General features: G+C 31.5%; 2 protein-coding genes across 2 annotated transcripts in view; both read right to left on the bottom strand.

Moving 5' to 3' along the window:
- The window catches only part of LOC127723404 (contactin-5-like), a 164,582-nt gene that overhangs the window by 94,458 nt on the left and 51,049 nt on the right, over positions 1 to 19,075 (bottom strand). The gene's annotated exons all lie outside the window — the stretch shown is intronic.
- On the bottom strand, positions 552 to 18,926 carry LOC127723403 (dynein regulatory complex protein 1-like). Its single transcript, XM_052230012.1, has 19 exons — positions 18,730 to 18,926; positions 17,367 to 17,567; positions 16,818 to 16,869; positions 15,776 to 15,832; positions 14,873 to 14,947; positions 13,468 to 13,605; positions 12,519 to 12,728; positions 11,652 to 11,851; positions 10,987 to 11,061; positions 10,062 to 10,208; positions 9,281 to 9,378; positions 8,390 to 8,532; positions 7,313 to 7,402; positions 6,597 to 6,686; positions 6,074 to 6,118; positions 5,219 to 5,367; positions 4,451 to 4,603; positions 3,055 to 3,157; positions 552 to 729 (listed from the first exon to the last, which is right to left on the bottom strand). Exons 1-19 carry the CDS (start codon positions 18,843 to 18,845, stop codon positions 664 to 666), a joined length of 2,208 nt encoding a protein of 735 aa, XP_052085972.1. The 5' UTR covers positions 18,846 to 18,926; the 3' UTR covers positions 552 to 663.

The following is a 19,075-nucleotide window of genomic DNA, read 5'->3' as shown; positions in this document are numbered from 1 at the left end:
TAGACTCTGCTTTGTACTAGACCACCAAAATGAATCTGTATCTTCATCATGTTACCTAGCTTACAAGGTACCAGACATCAAGAAGACAATACTATATAAGGAGACAAAAAAAATAGCAATCATTATTCCGTCTCCAAACGAGCAGTCTTTGATCATACTTCAAAATGACACATGTTTGGCAGAGAAACAACTAATACCTTTATTAACTACAACCTTCCTCACTCAATTGGTGGCCTCTGTGACCAAGTGGTCTGATTAGTTCTTTTACTGTTTCAATAGCCTGTCAACACTGAGGTTGTGAGTTCCAACCCAGCAGGTGGAAAATTTAAAGTTATAATTGACTAGGATTATCAGTTTTCCTGCAAAGAACGGATGTTCTCTCATGGCACTCCAGCTTCCTCCAACAATCAAAAATTTGCCATCATGATATAGCTAAGAGTGTTGAAAGTAGGGTTAACTACCAACAATTCATCTTCACTCAAAGTGACACACTACAATTACACCACTGAGGCGGGTTACATGTTGGCATAATAATGTGAAGTACACCAATATATTTTATATATTTAAAATTTCAGTAAAATGCTTCCATACAGAAGATAAATATTATGTACACAATATCACAGTCACTTTGTAAATCCTATAATTGTACAATGATTGGAATGTCTATCTCATTGGATTCATTTCTAACTGTAACACTCTTGTGGGTGGGATTTCCAACTCAGCATTCACCTGCAAATATAAGTTTCAAATAATTTTTCTAATGCATTTATTTTTTGTATCAATGGTTCCAATTGGATTACAATTAATCAGCATACAATTCTCTATCTTCCTGTCTGTAACTAAGAGAAGCCGACATTTAGAATTCCTGAATGTATTGACACGTAACTTCTCCAATAATAAGCAAATAAATTCACATTTTGCACCTAGAAATCTTCTTTTTGAAAATTTTACACTGAAATAACGACTTAAATTGAAAGACTTGTTTATTTTGCATTAGAATAGGCATAACTCTATTGTATTTGAAGCTTTGTGGACATCCATCAGTAGTTTTACTGTCTAGGCTACCGGTCTCTAGGTAAACTCAATTTGCCAAAAAAATCTATCAATGGACGTCCGAAACCGTCAATACAATTCAATTATCTCTTAAATTAGTTTTTTGTGAAACAAATGCCTTGACTTGCAAGTGGAGCTGTATTCTTCTTAAAACAAGAGTGCACACGCTGAAATGTCTTGCCTTCTTTACTAATCATTGATATTATGTTGATAGTCCTAAATATAAAGCTTTATTACAACTGTCACTTAACTTAACATTAACTAAGAAAACTAAACATTGACCAATGAACCATGAAAATGAGGTCAAGGTCAGATGAACCATGCTAGGCAGGCATGTACAGCTAACAATTCTTTCATACAACAAATATAGTTGACCTATTGCTTATAGTTTAAGAAAAACAGACCAAAACACAAAAACTTAACACTGAGCAATGAACCTTGAAAATGAGGTCAAGGTCAAATAAAACCTGCGTGACTGACATATAGATCATAAAATATTTCCATACACCAAATATAGTTGAACTATTGCATATAGTATTAGAAAAAAAGACCAAAACCCAAAAACTTAACTTTGACCACTGAACCATTAAAATGAGGTCAAGGTCAGAAGACACCTGCCAGCTAGACATGTACACCTTACAATCATTCCATACACCAAATATAATAGACCTATTGCATACAGTATAAGAAAAACAGACCAAAACACAAAAACTTAACTATAACCACTGAACCATGAAAATGAGGTCAAGGTCAGATGACACCTGCCAGTTGGACATGTACACCTAACAGTCCTTCCATACACCGAATATACTAGACCTATTGCTTATAGTATCTGAGATATGGACTTGACCACCAAAACTTAACCTTGTTCACTGATCCATGAAATGAGGTCGAGGTCAAGTGAAAACTGTCTGACGGGCATGAGGACCATGCAAGGTACGCACATACCAAATATAGTTATCCTATTACTTATAATAAGAGAGAATTTAACATTACAAAAAATCTGAACTTTTTTTTCAAGTACGTGTAGTCACTGAACCATGAAAATGAGGTCAAGGACATTGGACATGTGACTGACGGAAACTTCGTAACATGAGGCATCCATATACAAAGTATGAAGCATCCAGATCTTCCACCTTCTAAAATATAAAGCTTTTAAGAAGTTAGCTAACGCCGCCGCCGGATCACTATCCCTATGTCGAGCTTTCTGCGACAAAAGTCGCAGGCTTGACAAAAACTGTGTGAAGTTTTAAATAATTTAACCACAAGTAGAGTAATTAAACTAATTACTGTCAAATTAAATTATTCCATAACAGGAATGACGATGTTATATTCAAACTTTCAGAATATATATATTATTTGATATGCTAATGGAAAAATATGGCCTTTGAGAAATGTATAGGTGACTCAAAATATTGTCCTTATCAAATTGATTACATTTACCAATGTGTTCTATGTTCTTTAACTATAGTGCTGAATAAAACAAATCAATATCTTAATCAATTTATATGTGTAAATAATTACATAAGATGTATGTGTCACAAGAATCAGTAACTTTGATTGTCAGATAACATCTTTTGTACATTTAAACATTTTGTTTGATATGAGTAAATTTCTTGAAATCTTATTGATGTGATTTTGAAGATTTTAAAATGGAGAAGAGTAAAAGTATAATTTTCTTTTTCTTTTAAAGGGGGAGGGAGTATTTTGTTCAAATTGGATATAACTTCAATCAAATTCTAAAAAATTTCGATCAATTATCATCTGCTTATGATCAAGGACAAGATGCATGAGATGTAGAAAATTATCATGTACTTTGAGAAGTACATACTTCAAAATAGCACATTTCATCATGAGAGATTGACTGGACAGTTAGTACAATCACTTTCCAATTACAGCTGTTGGTCATATGGATGTGGCTCCATATTTATGCATCCAACACAGCCAAAGAGGCAATAGCTGTAAGGACTGAATTTGTTTGCTAATTCTTATTATATTTACCTTAGAATTAACATATTGATGTAGCAACATCCTCAGTTCTGCATTCTGTTGTTTCAAAGCCTCAGTCTCATTTATCAAATTTGATCTGGATGTCAGTGTTTCACTGTTAAAATGAATAACAAGTAAAATGTAAAACTTTATTTAATTTGGTGTACATATTTTTTTTTCTACTTTTAAATGTTATTTCTATTTATTTCTGTTGCAGACTTATAAATTCTCCATGATAACGATAAGATTTAAGAATTTTGGAATGTTCCCTTACTTTTCTAATAATATGTATAACAGTACAAAAGACCACAGAAACAACCAACAATGGACTCCACCAAGAAAATAAATGTAAACAACAAAAGCCACATGGTCAAGATAGCCTGACTTAGTACAGGCACAAAATGCTTTGGAGTTTTACCAGTTTCAAATGAACACAACCAACTAGACCATGTGTCACAAAAGTCTGATTGTTTTACTACAGGAATGTGTGCATTAAGATTATTATATTTCCTATTTCCTTGATTCTTTTTTCCTTAAAAATGTTGATTAAAACAAAAAAATGCAGTGCCTACACCTCCAAATAATAAAATCTTCAAAGAAAAAGTTATTGACCATGAATAAAAGACCAAATGACCAATATCTTATAAGAAACCACATAGACAACAAGGAAAAAATTTAAAAAAAACATTCTCAATACATATATATAAATGTCAAACAAGTCACTTTTAACTTGTTTATAAATTAAGAATAACAATAAAAGCAGTGTTTTTTTTTCTCATGTAAACAAATGAGAAAATATGTAGGGTTTACTTCAATGATATTGTAAGAAAAAAATCAAAAGATTATCACAAAAGACATCTAGAAGTTAACATACAATCTTTTATAGTGTTTTTTTATACATTTTATGTTATTTCCAAATATTTGATGAAATTGTAGCCTCATTTGCAACCACTCACATTTTCCCATCTTCTCTAAATTTAGTTATTACTGTTATATTGAAGAATTAAATTTAGGTTCAAAGAGTTTAAGGATTAAGAAGATAAATATCAAGGTAACAAAAGCTGAGGGGATGACATGAACTTCAAAAGGAGCGAGACTTTGTGCATTGACAGGGTAAGGGCTATTTCATTAAAATGTATGTGGGAGGGTAGGAAGGGACTTTCAAAATATCCCTACCATTTTTTAGATAATTTTGCATAATGGTAATAGACGCATACTGAAAAAAGACCCATGACCCATATTCAATAATTGAAATTCCCTTCCTACCCTCCCACATACATTTTAATGGAATAGCCCTAAGCATCTCCTCTTATGCATGCACCACCCACCAAGCGAAGTCACAGAGAGTCAAAATGTCACAATTGGGAATAGGACACAATGGACACAATTATAAACAGTAAATACAAACCTATATTTCTCTAGGCCTTCTATCAATGCATCCCATAGTCTTTCTTTTGGTGTATCTATCAGTTTAGCATATCTGGACCAATATTCTGAGTCTTGTGAACTGTCCCTTTCTTCTAAAGCTTGGATCTTGAAATGAGATTGTTTTCCTTTCTCTCTACAAATCCAAATTTCATTTAATAAAGTTATGAATCTTGGTCAAAACATGAAAAAAGTCTGTAGGACTATAATGTAAAGTTTGTGAGCCAACAGTCCAGTTTACATGTCATTTACCACTAGAAAAAAATGTGTTTAATGCAAATAATTTTCAACCCAAACATTTGTTGAGTTTATTTTTTTTTTCATTTTCAACGTTCTGTGAACTGTTGTATTGTGCATGAATATATCATAGTCAAATCAGCATAGTGTTTACAAAGGTAACAAAAGTAGTTTCTACAACATGATCTTTAAAAGTGTAAACCATCAGCGAAAGAAAAAATTCTAACAAACCAATCACATTCTATCATTTGTAAATATGTTATTGTTGGGTCATGTCGGTCATATATGTTTTTCGTAAATTGTATTGTTATAAATTAGGCTGTTAGTTTTCTTGTTTGAATTGTTTCACATTTTTCATGTCAGGGCCTTTTATAGCTGCATGACTATGTGATATGAGTTTTTCTCATATTTGAAGGACGTACAGTGACCTATACATGCCTATTTCTTCTCCATTTGAACTATAGTTGTCTCATTGGCAATCATACCACATCTGCTTATTGTTACAGGAACTTACTTTGGAGGTTGTTTATTTTCCTCCACAAATGCCCTCAGACCTTTAAGCACCTCGTTTGGATGAATCAGTTCTATAGATTCACTATTTGTTGACACATTATCACCTTCTTTGCCGGTCAGTTTACGAATCTCTTCATCAATATCTTCCATCTGTAAAGATAATCAAGACATAACAATCACTGATTACACCCATTTACACAAGTTGTTTCCCTTTGACAACTGTAGACTGGTTCTAATTAAACAGACAAGCTGCTACCAGTGCAAGGCATGGTAAGTTGAAAGTGATATATAGGTGTTCCAACCAATTTTAATTGAAAAATAAATATTGATATCAAAGGTTTTTAGTTTAACAAAAGATTAAATGTAATTAAAAGATTGAAAAAATTACAGACTACACACAGATAAATATGCTCTTTCCACTAGCTCTTCGTCGTCAATTAAATTTATGTCCCTCATTTAGGAAATAACTTATACAAATAGATCTTTAATTACAGGGTCAACTGTCAAAGAGTCTATTAATCATGCAAATAATAAACTTTTCTCATTGGTTTTTAAAAGGTCAATGAAATTTATTTTAAGGGTGTTCCAGCAGTTTTTGATTCATTTGTCAGATTACGAAAATTAATACCATTACTACAGAATTTTTATCAACTGGTAATGTCACTTTATGTCGTTTCGCTGCAATAACTTATGAACTGTTGAACAAATGCTTCTCAAACAGTGTGGATTCTGATCAAACAGTTAAAAGTCAGAATACTATGGAATTAAAATACATTTAATATATTGATGTGTTTCTTATTTACATAAAAATTGTTTTGAGCAAACAAAGAAAAAACAATAATTCAGTAATAATTACCTCCCCTGTCATGTCTGTTTGTGTATCAAATTCATCAGTTTCTTTCTGAAAATAAAAATTCAGTAATTGATTTATTAAAAAATATTTTGAAGGGGTTAATCAGTGTTTTAAAATTTGTGGGGAATCACTCACAAACTGAACAAAGAACTAGTTAGCCTGTGTAAGAATTCATACTTATGACATCATAAAATGGTTCTATGCATGAATAAACTTTTATGTTTCCATGAAGCAGCTCATCAATGAAATATAACTTGAAATACTACATTGTCATTATAGCATGTTAAATCTTATCACAAATAATTCCCTAATGCGTCAACTTTTTATCACTACAATGGATATGATAAGGCAAGTTCCTCTGAATCCAATATTAAACTCAGTACACCTGCTCAGGTGTGTTCTATTTGATAAACATTGCCCTTAGAAACAATACTCAGAAATAAAATGCTTGATGCTTCTTGTCAGAATAAAATTACAACAGAAATGTTACATCTTACATCATAATAAATAAATACAACATAATTACCTCTTCCGTCTGTTGTGGTTTTCCTCCCTTGACATGCATGAAGTAACTGGATAATAAATGTATGTCTTCTTCTGTTTCTATTCCTAAAGCCTGTAAAAGTGTATATTTATAACTCTCAACAGTATCATATCTAATATTTATAGATTATTGATGTTTTTTCAAACTAGAGGGTGTTTCACAGGAAATCTTATTGAAGGGTGACAGTCTCACGATGAGATGTGGGAGAGAAACATTGTAAAGCATTTTTATTCCTGCATACACAACTGTAAAAATTGTAAAAGATGAAGAGGAAATCATTTGCACAATGTACAAAAGAGCTCTATGATGTCATAATGTATCAAGTTTGACCAAAACATTTTGCCAATATCAAAACTTCTGAGTTCTATTTTTTATTAATCGAATATAAAATGAATGTTTTTTTACACAAGTTATTGGAACCCTTATCATTGTATATCCATTTTATGTATGTAAAATTACCCCAAAAATATGTTGGTTGTATTGGGGGATAATAGAAATCCTCTCCTACATCAATTTTAATGGAATAGCCTTGACCAATGATGAGAACTTCTAGGACGTAAGTATGCTCTTGTTTTAATCACATTGCAGTTCGGTTGAAAAATAGAAACAGATAAACATATCGAATTTCATAAGCTATCTGACACAACATGAAGATTATTTTAATTATTTAAAGGCGCAATTCAAGTTTGTTTACTTACTGTAAATATAGCATCCAGCTTCATCAGTGATCGTTCGTCTTTTTCTAGAGGTGTTAATAATTTGTTTAATTTCTGTTCCACTAAATATCCCTGCAAACAGAATAGACTATTTAAAAAGTTATATAGTATAGGATTGATCAATTGATGTAGTCTTGAAATCCAGTGACAAATATTACATGCATAGATTGAGAACAACAAAATTTTAAACTCATATGAATACACTTGCTTTGTACTATTTAAGTGTGCTTACTGCCAAGTTTTCTTAATCAAATCCTGCTTTCCCTCAATAATGTTCATTAAGCAACTAATATTTAATCAATCAATCTCAACTGAATAAGATACGTAACAGACAATTTGAGATAAAATCAAAATTTGAAATATTTGTGTTTTGATTCTAAAATATTCAAAAAATAATGAATTTCTTATAATGAAATCATTTATAAAAGCTATACTTCTCTTGATTTACCACAATATCAAAATTTTTAATGGTTACTCAAAAAGTGTTTTCCACAATTTGAACACCAAACATTTAAAAATAAATATATCAAATATTATTGACTGAGTTTTTTTTTTCTTCTACTTTTTCAATGATTTGTTATATTTGTAGGTTATTGTTTGTCTAATTCTTTTTTGTATAACAATTCATACGTTCTGTTTGTTGATACTGAAGACATTTTACTTGATTTAATATTTTACTTTAGAATATTATGATTAACAGGTACTTCAACATTTATTCTATAATTTGTATTCAATATCCATTGACATAAAATGACACAATATCCATTGACACAAAATGACACAATATCCATTGACACAAAATGACACAATATCCATTGACACAAAAATGACCCAATATCCATTGACACAAAATGACACAATATCAATTGACACAAAAATGACACAATATCCATTGACACAAAATGACACAATATCCATTGACACAAAAATGACACAATATTCATTTACACAAAATGACACAATATCCATTGACACAAAAATGACACAATATCCATTGACACAAAAATGACACAATATCCATTGACACAACATGACACAATAACCAATTAACAATATTACCGATTCATCACATAGTAGTTCCAGTATTGACTTAATGACATTGGCATTAATTTTGGACAACAGAGTACTTTTAACTGGTTTCCGGTCTGCTGGTATACTATCAGCATCGTCGTCTTCTTTTGGTTCTTCAACCTGACTTCCAGCTGAAATTAAAATCTTATAGTTACTATCATTTATTAGGTTAAACTAACAGTAGGTTTATTTACAAGCAGTAATGAGCTGTGCATGTCCAACAACTCAATCTACCAATATATTTACAAATAGATAGTTTTCTATTGGTGTTATTTGAGAAACAGTCATTTTCCCTTAGCTGTCATGTGGGAGGTCAATGTGCACAAATTCCTTCATAAATCAACCAAATGCAATTTGTTATACTGACTGCAAGACTTATGGTAAAGATCCTTTCTGAACACTTTAAACTTGCTTAAGCCTTGCGAAATTCATCACTATGATCTAGCAAGGATCTCATCTCAGAGTTGCATGAATCAAAGTTTATTTAATTTTCATAAAAAAATTCTGTAAAAAAGCTCACAGGGATAGTACTTACATCTCCTTATTTTTACAAGGATTTAAAATATGTTCTTTGTTTCATAAAAAGTATTGATTGGTGTTTCACGCCACTTTCACCACTATTATGCAATTTTGTGGCAGTCAGTTTTTTTAATAGAGGAAGGCCTGGAGAGAACCACTGACCTTCAGTAGAAAAACTAACTTAGTGACAATCCTAGTCATGAAAAGTAGTTGTAAAACATAATTACCAGGACATTCAGAGATAGCTTTTGTTATTATTGGCATTCAATAAATAATATAGTTTTAAGTTTCTTTTAATTTCCTTCCTTTTTTTTGTGGGGGCAAGTGTTGCATCCTTTCTATAGATCCCTATATTCCTACCTGTTTGAGACATGACTTCCTGAACAATCTGGTGAGCTGACACACCACTCTTTTTACTTTCATCAATGTTGAGGGGTCCTACATTTTCTAAGAATGCTCTAAAATATGAAAAAATAACATCAGGCTATTGTCAAATAGGAAAATCAAACAGAAAATTGCATAAAAAGTTTTATTTACATCCATTAGTTAACACTACAGTTCATGTTGATATTGTAATTTTGCAACCATCATTGAAGGGACTATGCAACACCTCTACTGGGGACTCTAGATGGTCTCACTGTGGGGTCAAAATGGCATTTGTTCATCATAAGAATTAAACATACAATATCTTTCAATTAGGTTAAGTTTTTTTGTACAAATTGTTTTTGAACTTCAAGGCAAATTATTTGATTGAGCAGAATTGGGATTCACATTTAGGCCCGCTGGAAAAGACAAAACTATCATGTTTAATCCTGCCTCAATTTTTGTGTGTCTTTTCCAAGTCAGGAGCCAGTAATTCAGTAGATGTCGTTGGTTGCTATCTATTATATTTGTTATTTGTCTTGACATAAATCAGTATGTTTGGTTTTCTGATTTGAATTGATTCACATTTGTCATGTCAGGGCCTTTTATAGCTTACTATAAGGTATTGGTTTTGCTCATTGTTGAAGGCCATACATTGACCTATGGCTGCTAATATTTACGTCATTTAGACTCTCGTTGATAGTTGTCTCATTGGCAATCCTACAACATCATTTTATTTGTATAATGAGCTGTTTTTTACATCAATTAGTTGACTTACACATCAGGAGTTTGGTATTTCAGTCCTAGTTGATGCTCAAATACAATTCTGTCAGCTTCCAACACACCATGGGCTAACTCTTTACATTCCTCCTCATTCATACACCATACGTCGTGAAATTTCTTTGCATCAGCTTGCATGAAGTGTCTGGAAAAATAAAACATATCAAAGGTTTGAAATGAAGCACAAAGTAAAAAAAAATATTTATTGAATATTGAAGAGTATGCAAGATTATTCAAGACACTGGTATTTACCTTAGATTAAATAAAAAATAAAAAATATATGGCATGATAAAATGGTTCTAATTTTGCACATTCAAAAGATATTGTCTGCAAACAGGATGTGCTACACAGGGCAAAGATATCAACAGTTATATTCAGTTTTAACTGGTAAAAAAAATACTGCCAGGGACAGACAATTTACGCTTTAATGCAGTTTCAATTTTAGCTTTTGTGATATTGAACATAGTTTTTCAGTCTATATATTTGTAGCCACCAATAAAGATAATTTAACATAATTACAAAAGGCATCTTGCTAAAATAATATAGTAACTGAACCTCAATTAAAAAAAAACATTTTATTCCTTCTTTACTGACAAAACCAAGAAATAAAGTACTGAAAAGCCAACTTATATTTACACACTTTATTTCTAGCCGACTTTGCAGCGATTTATATTCATGATTTTCTAATTTTCATGACATATTTATAAAGGGGAAGATAAAAATAAAAGTTTTACAATTCACAACAATTTATATTGGTGTTATTTTCCAACTCGCGAATGAAGCAAAAACAAATCGCTAGCTAAAATAAGTTTATCAGTATACTTTTGAAAAGTTATATTACAAAAAATTTTAAAATCAGTTTTCTTATAATAAGGGCTATCTATAAACATATGTAGGAGGTCTTCAACCCTGTTAGTGCTTACCTTGATTTCCTTTGTAAATCTCTGAACTGTTCTGTAATTCTTTTATAGTCATCACTCAGCTGTGTATTCTCATCTCTGTCAACAGAAGAAAAAAATCATGATAAGACTGCAGAGGTTCCAAATGTTTTTTGGACCTCAGTGGTCTTTTGGTCCAGTAAATGTTCAAGCATTACTGGTCCAGTCAATGTTTTAGCAGTCCTTTACAATATGAGTATTACAAAATTCTTAAATCTACACTGGTCATTTGGTCCAGTAATTAAAGACATTTTACTGGACCAAACCATTCATTACTGGACATTGCCATGTCTGACGGACCTTGGGAATGACTGAAGATGTCAAAAACAAGGAGATATGGCAGTTCATCCACGATACATTTTGTACCTAAACTTAGTCTGCTCCCTGATGTATGATCAAATAAATATACTCTGATACTGGTGTTTGACCATCTAATGTCTTGCCAACAATTGAATAAAATGATTACTAAAGAAAGATTCATAACACCTTGTGGAATAAAAAGTGGCATTAAAACATCTCCTCAGACATTGTTACGTCACCGATAATGTCTATCAACATCTCAAAGTCTTGAGAAGAGAATTGCAGAGGGACGGAGTTCTGTGAAAAGAAGGACAATAATAAATGTTATATGTTTGCAATAGAAAACTTACTTGTACTGTTTTTCCTGTTTTGCTAGTTTTATCTTCAGTCCACTCAACACATCAGAGAGTCTTGTGATCTTTCTCTTTTGTTGTGATCTTGTTATATTATTTTCATCTTCACGTTTTCTTAAGACTTGGTAATTATACTCTAGTTTTTCTTGATTGAGTTGGTATGTTGCTTTCATCTGTTGTAACTGTTGTTCAAGTATCTGGAGAAAATAAATCTGTTATGTATTTCAACAAAGAAAGATATTGGGAAAAATTTCTGGAAAATAAGTTTAGTCTTTTTTTTGCTAGGAAAAATGATTAAAAAAATCTTAATTTAAAAACACTAATAAAATGACTTTCATGACTTTATTCTTAAGTCTGCCAGCCCTTTTAGAATATCCAATTTTATTGTCAATTTTAACTAATGTCAAAATAATGTTAAAAAGAGCAATGTTTCAATGTATTACTGCTAAGAAAAGTAATCTGTACACAAAAACTTGGTCAAAAAGGTTCATTCAATACAAAGAATACTAGGTTAGAACAATCCGTCAAACAAGCATTTTAGTATGACGTCCATTATCACGGAACTAGTATACATATTTGTTTAGGGGCCAGCTGAAGGATGCCTCCGGGTGCGGGAGATTCTGGCTGCATTGGAGACCCATTGGTGGCCTTCGGCTGTTGTCTGCTCTATGGTCGGGTTGTTGTCTCTTTGACACATTCCACATTTCCATTCTCAATTTTATTAATTAAAGATTTTGAACATTCCCAAAAAGGATAAAATGGTAGATAACTGGTTAAAATTTCTACATAATAAATCAATGAACTATGTCTGTAAGACAATATTATGTACAGTTGTGGATTTAGAAGTTGGAAAATCATGTCTACCTGAATATTTGTCTCCAGGCTAATTTTAATATCATTATATTCTTCGGAATCTTTAATTCTGGTTTCATGAATTGAATTTTCAAAATCCTCAACACGCTTTTCACGACCTTTCATGTATTCTATTTCCTTCTGTCTCCTTCCTTCCATCTTGTCTTCCCACTTCTTTTTCTGAAGTTCCAACAATTCATTTCTTTCTGCTGTAAATGCATTCTGAAATGTACAAAAATACTGTTCACTGAAATTACTTAAAATAAATGCTAATATGTTTTAGATAAGTGTGTTCATTAGGAGAAGATTATCTAAGTTGGACTAACTTGTGTCTAATCCTTTTTGTGATATTTTGCAAATAAAATATGTTTAATTTCATAAAAATTTACTTAGATTATCTCCCTTTGAGCAGAAACTATTATGAAATTAGAAAATAAAAATATCTTATTCAAGGATTGACTTCTAAAAATAGTTTGCGACCTGCTGTTGGATTTTATATGGAATATTAAAAGTCTGTTAAATGTAATTAAGGGGGGGGGGGGAAGAAACCCATTTAATTTAATAAGAGACAGTTGCAAATGTTCTATTTGTAAATACTGGAATAAATTTAAAACGATTGTTGTTTCTTATTTTGAAACCACAACACACACATCTAAAATAACAAAATTGTTAGTATCATCAATCTTTAACATGATTAATAAAGTTATCATAATATAAAGAATAATTGAAAATACAATGCAATGATATGTTATTAAAAAATTATGTAAAAAAAAGCTATTCTAGTTTCCTATAACAATAAATTAAATTTCTAAATTAACAAATCTCACAACTGTTTGTTTTTGTTGTGTTTTTTTATAGAAAAAATAACCTAAAGACTGCATAAAATTATTGTTTTTGTAAAATAGTCAGACATCACTGGTTTATCTACAAAATGGCTACAAATAATGGGAGATAACTCTACCTCAATTTCTCTCAATTCTTCCTTATAAGCCTTAGTCAGTGAGGCTATTTGTTCATCCATTCTAGCTGTCATCAGTTCTATATCTTCTGCTTGTTTCTTCAGATCTTTCACATGGGAATCATCTTTTTCTTTAAGGACCTAATAAAAATTCAGTGTGTGTCAGAAATAGCAGTGGTTTTATTTTTTGTTGGGGCAGTGTATATATATATATTCAGAAATTGATGTGGTTATATTTTTGTTTGGGCAGTGTATATATATATTCAAAATCAGCTAGTTGAAAAAAAGAGGCAAAAGCTACTAAGGAGATGATAAAATCATAAGTCTAAGAAGAAAACAGACCATACCATGGTCAAAAAGAAAAATGAGGAAAAGACAAAAGTCTACAAAATCTGAGAAACAGGCAATATATGCCCTTTATTTTAAAATTCATTCATACATTTTTGTATTATTCAAAATTATCAGTCAATATGTGTTCTACAAGGATCACCAGTCCTTCACCTCTCATTTGATACCTTAACTAAAATATTTTCTACATAGTTATATATTTACACCTATGCGTAGCAACTATTTTGTTTTAAATATGTACTACTTTCCTGTATTTTTTTTTACCGGTCTGATTTGATGGGGATGCATCTAACAAAGCCTATCTGAATCCTTTTGCAAAGAATTCCGCTCAAACCACGGCCATCTTAAACTTGCAGTGAGGTGAGAGTTTTTTGGGTTTTTTTTGCTCCGTCTTGAAGGCCTGTGATCGCTTTTTGTGTGTTTTCTGAAATGCATGTACTGATTTTGTGTCATGGATGGATACTTCATATCCTTTGTTTTTCTATTACAAATAAATATACAGAAACTAGACTGAGCAACATGATCCACAATACACTGTCAATTCAACCTCACTATGAAACAGGGTGATTGAGGGTAAGTTGAAGGGATCACTCTTAATCTTAATGTACAACCTAATCTTACATGTATACAAAGTACCTAAGGGATAGATTTTTGACCGAATTACCTTACATGTACTACAGGTAGCCTAAGACTTTTGTACTGTCACTCTCTTGTAAGATTTTCTATGTTGTCTCTATTCAAATTTGTTACTGACAACCAACATATTTTTGCAGATACTTTTTTTTCTTGCTAAGGCATTTCTATCGGGCATTGTGATGATTAATTTTCACATTTCATTACTTGGTTGATGTAAAATTGAGAATGGAAATGGGGAATGTGTCAAAGAGACAACAACCCGACCATAGAGCAGACAACATGTGTTCATTATAGAATAATCATAGTCGGACAAATTTGTGATGATATATATGTTTGGGTTGCTGTCCTACTGGCAAAAGCTGCGAAAAATCACTCTCTTGCAAAAGATATTTGGTTTTCAGTAATTCCCCCTGTTCTACATTACCTTCTGGTAATCATTGATGATTTTATTTTTGTCTGATACCAACTGGTCACAGGAATCTTTCTGCTGCTTTAATTCCTAAAAAAGTAAGCAAAACATCTATTTTAATAACTATACAAGTTCTTCGGCATACATGTACATATAAATCACAATTTAAAGTTTAAAAAATAAAGGTAGACAACTCTGGACAATTTTCATACCTAGAACGTGTTTTTTTTTCAGCATTATACAATAAAACTTTCAATCCATTGTTGCTAACATTACATAGGTTTTTTTTCAAATTATCATGGTATCTAATATTATGTCATTGTCAGATTGTAGCAGATGTAAAATTAGAATTTTGCTCTTTCATAGTTATAAAAGTTTGTTTAAATGGTGTTTTTAGGATGCGGTCACTGTTGATCAGAAGTGTATCATTAGTTATCAGTGCACCTGACAGTAATTTTTTTTCACAAAAAAATATCGGTAAGTTAAACTGAATTGTCAATAACTTATGATTTTTTTTATTAAAATGTATATTTTTTTTACAATTTCTTTATTTTATTATTACATGTATATCAAATATTGATGTGAAAATAACACAGATATCAATAAATCTAAATAGATTGATTGATGTTTAAAGCCACAACCCTATTGTGCTATTTCGTGGTGGTCAGTTTTCATTGGTGGAGGAAGCTGGAGTGCCATGGAAAAAACCATCAACCTTCAGTAGGAAAACATACAAGATTGGAGTCGTGTGCACCTGGCCCATGCAGGATTCGTACTCACAATCTCAGTGTTGACAGGCTAGTGATACAGTAGTTTGACTACTTAGACCACTCGGCCACCAAGGCCCCTAAATCTAAATAGAAGGGACGATCTACAAGACAAATGATTGACAGATTAGTGTTTTCTGGTATGACTTACAGCTCTTAATGATTGTGGAATTTCTTTTTGTAGTGCTGATTCCCATTTCTTTGTAATCTGAAAAAGAAAGCAAACTATATTTTAATGTGAATTCTCTATCATCCACGTTGTACCAAAGTACAAATCCACAAAATTATGTACTTTTTAAATCACAGCTTTTTGAGAGTACAAAAAATGGTACAGGTGAAAACTTTTCAGTAAGTTTTCCTTGATCAATTTTTATATGTACAATACATCTATTCACATAAAATTGAGAATGGAAATGGGGAATGTGTCAAAGAGACAACAACCCGACCAAAGAGCAGTAAACTGCTTAAGGCCACCAATGGGTCTTCAACACAAGAAAATCTCGCACCTGGAGGCCTCACTCTTATATCTATATACATCTGTTGCATTGTCTCGTTTCCATATACTACAATATCTCTTCGTTTTTAACAAAATACCAAAATTGAAGATTATAAATGACTGAATATTGCGGAAGGTTTGGAAAAAACACATCCAACTGATATATTCAAAAACAACTAATCATGTTTTCAATTACTCCTACAAAACAGATAAAAGCTAACAAAAACATTGATGAATACTCCACAATATTTGTTTAAATTGGCAATATAATAGTCTTGTATAGATGTTCTTAATTAGGGAAAAAAAATATATGTCTGTTTACTGTTACCCGTTCGACCCTAATTTAAGCGCCAACCCTATAAAGTTATGAGTTTTCATTAAATTTATTCAATTGCCTGATACATCCCAATGTTAACAATCATGAATATGACAGATGTTTCAAGGAAATTTGCTACTCATGTGATGAAATAAAAACTTTGCCACAATTTTTTTCCAACCAATAACCAAGGGAAATAATCCAATCATTAAAAAATGAGTAAGCTTGGCCCATGGCAAGATGGACCGCACAACTCAAAATCATGTCCCAAAAAAATAAAATGGAAATACCTGCCTACCTATCCTATTTCTTGTTAATGATGTAACCTTAAACAGACATATATATTTGTTTTTGGCCTTATGTTATGAATTCAAATCTTACATTTTCAAACTTTTCAGCCATTGTCTTCCCTTCATGCTTAAGTTTACCATTTCTGTAAAAAAAATCTTTTCATTATTATTGTTACACAATAGTAAATGTAAATTAATAAAAAAAAAAGTTCTGTCAATATTTTCCTTCCTCATTGGTTACAAATCCATATATGAAATACAAGATTTACTGATTATTTATATTTCAGTAACAATAACAATATTATCAAATAGATAAAAATAACGGGAAATAAGTGAGATAGCATTATTAGAACAAATAAGACAGGTGACATAAATAAAAGGGGGGAATAATTAACTTCCTGCAATGAGTTGTGCTGGATCATCGGATTTGCTTAGCACATAAATCTGCACAAACATTTTAATTTCACATGAAATTTAGTAAATCCCTGAAAACCTTAATTTAACAATATCTTCTATTAGATTGGGGGAAAAAAAACAATTGGGAAATTTGAAATTACTTTTGATTATTTCTCACTTTTCTAGACAAGGAAGTTTGAAGCAAGCACATGTCAGTGGTTTATTATCTTTCGGTTATTTTTACCTGTCCTGTTTTTTAACCTCTTCATCTGTTCGCCTGGCTGCCTCCCTTGCATCACAACCAACACGTATATTAGTGACCAGTTCAACACCATCCTCAATTAACTTAGTTAAACGAAGTCGACTTGCTTCTATCTGTTTTCTGCTCTTACTTAGTTCTTCTTTTGCTTCTTTTGCATCGTCTAAATCTTCTCCTCTTTCAGCCCTAAAATATCAAAGCTATATTGCAATTTGCCCCTTAGTCTCGATAAAAATCAAATATTTTCTATTTTTCATTTTTCTAAATTCCATGAATTAAATTTGGCCTTGGTTATTTTTTTGTTGTCAATTTGGATGACCCACAGAAAATGAATAACAAGCTTAAAATGTGAACTTGTCATAGCTTGGGTTGTGCCAAACAGGGACCAAACTGCAATTTGCTATTTTTTATTTCATCTGGCGACAAATTTATGACTTTTTTACGACCCAAGCTACTCAACCGTCACAACAGGCGTCATAATCTGTTGTTACAGGTAATCTGATTATCCGATGGGTCATTAATGATCATCAACATTACTTCATTCATATAGAATCGATCAGTCTGTATTTGTCATTTCTTATTGAAGAAATTTTCATATGACAACATTTACTGTAGTTTCATGATGAAAAAGTTATTGACAGAGACACGAAAACCATGATAAACTATTTTTAAAAAATCGTTTCACTTGCATTCCATTAAAAATGTTAAATTCAGTCGTAATATGTCTTTGCCTGTCCTCACATTGATCAATAGAGTCATTATATAAATCCCATTAGTCTCTATTTGGAGACATTCACAATCAAATAAAAACAGCTGTTATGTTTATTAAATCTTTATTGTTATATTTTTATTTGTATACTTATGAAATGCTGACAAAGAAAATAAAAGTACACATGTTTTTTTCATGAATTTAATCCTATGCTATAACTAACTTAGTCTATTATGTAAAGCTGCTACCCAAAAAAGGTCGGTCTGACATGCAAACGTGACTAAAGCCTTCAAAATCCTAGTGTCAGAGAACCTGTTTGTTTTGTTCTTTCACAGAAAGGAAAAAGAAGCATAAAATAACAGTGCAATACATTACATGACAATTAAATAATCACTTAAAGTTAAGTGAATTTCAGTGCATAAGATTAAGAAATTTAAATTGAATGCGATTTCAATTTGGGTAGAGGAAATTAGGACCCTAGCTGGCTCCATGTTTTCTAATCTGGCCAACTTTTTGGGAGCCAGATCAGCCCCTGCAATCCCCCAAAAATGTCCATGCAGAAATTAAAACCTGTTAACTATAGTGAATTTTGAGAATTATGTTGACATGGTTGAAGAGAGGGTCAAATAAACGAATAACCTCTTAGCAGCTTCTATTCTACGTGTGATTCGCAATCTTCTGGCTGCAACTCTCTCTTCCGGATTTTCAGAATCAACAGTCGGTCCTTCATTATCTGAATCACCATTTGAACTCATGATTTCAGCACGAATTTTCAAGATCTATCGATTAGTTGTTATTGTTGCTATGAAGGTTCCGGCCATTAATCACGTGTGATTACACTTCCGGTAATTATTAAGTTATATTTTAATTCATTTTTATAACTAATTCATACTTTTTGATACCAAATCTACTAAGAAGTATGTAATTCACAAAGATTTCAATTTAATAAGAATTCTATGAATATAAAGTGTAAACACAACAGCTT

This window comes from Mytilus californianus, unplaced genomic scaffold, assembly GCF_021869535.1.
Source record: "Mytilus californianus isolate M0D057914Y unplaced genomic scaffold, xbMytCali1.0.p SCAF_13, whole genome shotgun sequence".
NCBI lineage: Eukaryota > Metazoa > Mollusca > Bivalvia > Mytilida > Mytilidae > Mytilus > Mytilus californianus.
This window is presented reverse-complemented; position numbering and strand designations above follow the sequence as displayed.